Source organism: Montipora foliosa, chromosome 2, assembly GCF_036669935.1.
Source record: "Montipora foliosa isolate CH-2021 chromosome 2, ASM3666993v2, whole genome shotgun sequence".
Taxonomy (NCBI): Eukaryota; Metazoa; Cnidaria; class Anthozoa; order Scleractinia; family Acroporidae; genus Montipora; species Montipora foliosa.
In genome coordinates, this window is record NC_090870.1 from 26,286,651 (window position 1) to 26,289,150 (window position 2,500).

General features: G+C 43.3%; 1 protein-coding gene across 1 annotated transcript in view; it reads right to left on the reverse strand.

Moving 5' to 3' along the window:
• The window catches only part of LOC137991403 (uncharacterized), a 22,780-nt gene that overhangs the window by 37 nt on the left and 20,243 nt on the right, over positions 1–2,500 (reverse strand). The window contains exons 6-7 of the mRNA XM_068836497.1: positions 1,492–1,723; positions 1–427 (exon numbers count right to left, since the gene is read on the reverse strand). The exon at positions 1–427 is cut by the window's left edge and continues 37 nt beyond it. Of these exons, the coding sequence (XP_068692598.1) occupies positions 40–427; positions 1,492–1,723 (620 nt within the window). The 3' untranslated portion in view covers positions 1–39. The remainder of the gene's footprint in view (positions 428–1,491; positions 1,724–2,500) is intronic.

The following is a 2,500-nucleotide window of genomic DNA, read 5'->3' on the forward strand; positions in this document are numbered from 1 at the left end:
ATGATGCTTTCAACCATGCCAGTAAAAGCAAAATGAATTTTACACTTCGCAAGCTGATGGGGAGATGACCCTTACATCGCCTCTTATTCCTACTTTGAAATCAGACCATTTCTTGACGTTACCCTCCCCCACATGGCACGATTCCGACATTTCCAAGATTTCACTCGGAGAGAGTACTCTGTTCCAGATATTGAGGCCCGTCAGTTCTCCAACGTAATTTTGATTTGGGTCAAAGCTGCCACCAAAAGAATCCTGTTCTTGGCCGACGATGAGGATTCCGTTGGTTTTTGTCTTATAACCAGACTTTAACTGAGACCCACGGGCTTGCACGCTGCCATCTTTGTAAACTTTCCACGAGCCATTCGTGCTCTCCCATGTGGTACAAACATGATGCCAGATTCCGTCATCTACAGATACACCGCTATTTCTGCGAAAACGATGAAAAAAGGCAATTGAGTTTTACATGTGAAACAGTTTTCAGTAGAGTGTTCGAAATTGACGTCCTTTTCAGGAAATTAGGAACAATGCTACAACCATTGGTAAGATGATATCCATTTTAAAATTGTGCTTGAGTTACCGGGCCTTTAGATGGAAGTGAGCCTGACAATGACCTTCTCTGATCGGTACAAACCTCCACTTTTCTTCTGGAAATGTTGACTATAGTTAGCATTTCAATAACACGGCTTACATGATAACCATGATTACATGATAGCACCGTGTTTTCTCACTTGACTTGCAAGCATTTAATTACCCATTTAGCCCTCGCACGCACAAACTTCTCTGACCCCCTGGCCGGTAGATCATACCTTCTCCACTCTGGCTTTTTCTTGTGTCCATCCACTACGTTGAAAGACGCTAAAAAGTCCTGATTTTATTCTTTTGTTAAAATCCGAGATATTCGGCTCGGTGAAATACTTTCTACCCAAGAGGGAAATCAGGGTGGCTTTGCGTGACTCCGGCCCGAGCGGCTGCGGACTAGCTCAACCCTAGCCTGATCTCAATCTGACCTCGAAGGTTTTTCTCCGGGTACTCCAGTTTCCCTCCCTCGTCAAAATCGACTCTAGATCAATAACATCCGGGCGGCTACACCCATATATAGGGATAACCGCTGGTATCTCGGCTTTTGATTGTATTGAATGAATAAAGTTGGCATAGTTGGTATTATTACTAAGAGCAAAGTCGAATGACCCACTGAGGACCCTTTTCGCAGTCTATCGCGATTTCAAACATTGTGACATTTTTTTTTGCTTATAATAAATTTTAGCTGCATCTTTTGAAATGCTACCCTGGGTGCTGTGAGTATATGTTTGTTGTTTTTGTTTTCTCTGCCTCGAAATCGCTCCTACACTAAGCAAAAAACGAAACAATCTCCGCTGGGAATCCAGGAAACTGGAAAAACGACTTAACTTCAATGAACTCTGTTGTCTCTTATCAAACATTTAACCCTCTCCGTTTCTTAATATTGCTTGAATTTATATTTTTCTTCCTTACACTGCTTTGTCGTTTATGGAAAGATGAATTGCTGACATCCTGTCCACCAGGATTTCGTTGAAGTTCTTTGCTGAGCTGTAACTCACCACTGTCCGATAGCTGGCTGTCTTTTCAGTGGTACGCACCCGAAAGCAAATCGTAAAAGCGGTGGTTACCGCCAGACCATGATGGATAATGTAATCGTTGATTCCAACGTTCGTGAAATAGAGGTCGAATTCCTTCATAGGCAAACCTGTTGAGACACATAACAGAAAGCCTTTTCGTACAGCTTGTAGATTCATCCATCCCCACGCCACCTACCCACCCCGGTATGCACAAAGTAATGCTACCTACTGTATTGCTTCTTTATGCACTATTGCTGATGGGATTGGAGGCGAAGGTGTAGATCTGAGGGATTTGAATGATTTCTCAAAACACTCAAGTGTTCAGTATATAGAGAGGAGGTCAGAGGATTATGCAACGTTTGATTTCCTGGAGGTAAATCCAGTTCAAGTGAGACGCGTGCTGGAAGCTCTTGACGTAAATAAAGCAACCGGTCATGATGGTATTCCTGTCAAAATCTTCACAGCGGGATCACAAGAGGTATCCATAACTCTTCCATCGTTTTACAACTCCTGCATTAAGAAGGGCCAGTGGCGATTTGAATGGAAAAAAGGAAATTGAACACCAGTTTACAAGAAAGATGACAAGCACGCTAAGGAAAATTATAGACCAGTAACTATCCTGTCTTATGTTAACAAAGTGTTTGAGCGCTTATTGCTTATTCAGTCGATCTCAACCTGACTCGAGAGTCTTTTCTCCGGGTACTCCGGTTTTCCTCCCTCATCAAAATCGACTCTCAGCTAATTAACATCTAGCTGTGGTGCTGTGCTCCGACATCAAACATTGGACTGTATAGCAGCAGCCAGAGGCGCCTTTGTATGCTTTCAGCCCGATGTCGTGAGCCGCGCCCTTCGCAATTCAGTCCTCGACTGCAAGTAAGGGTGATTAGCACTAGCAATATTTATTG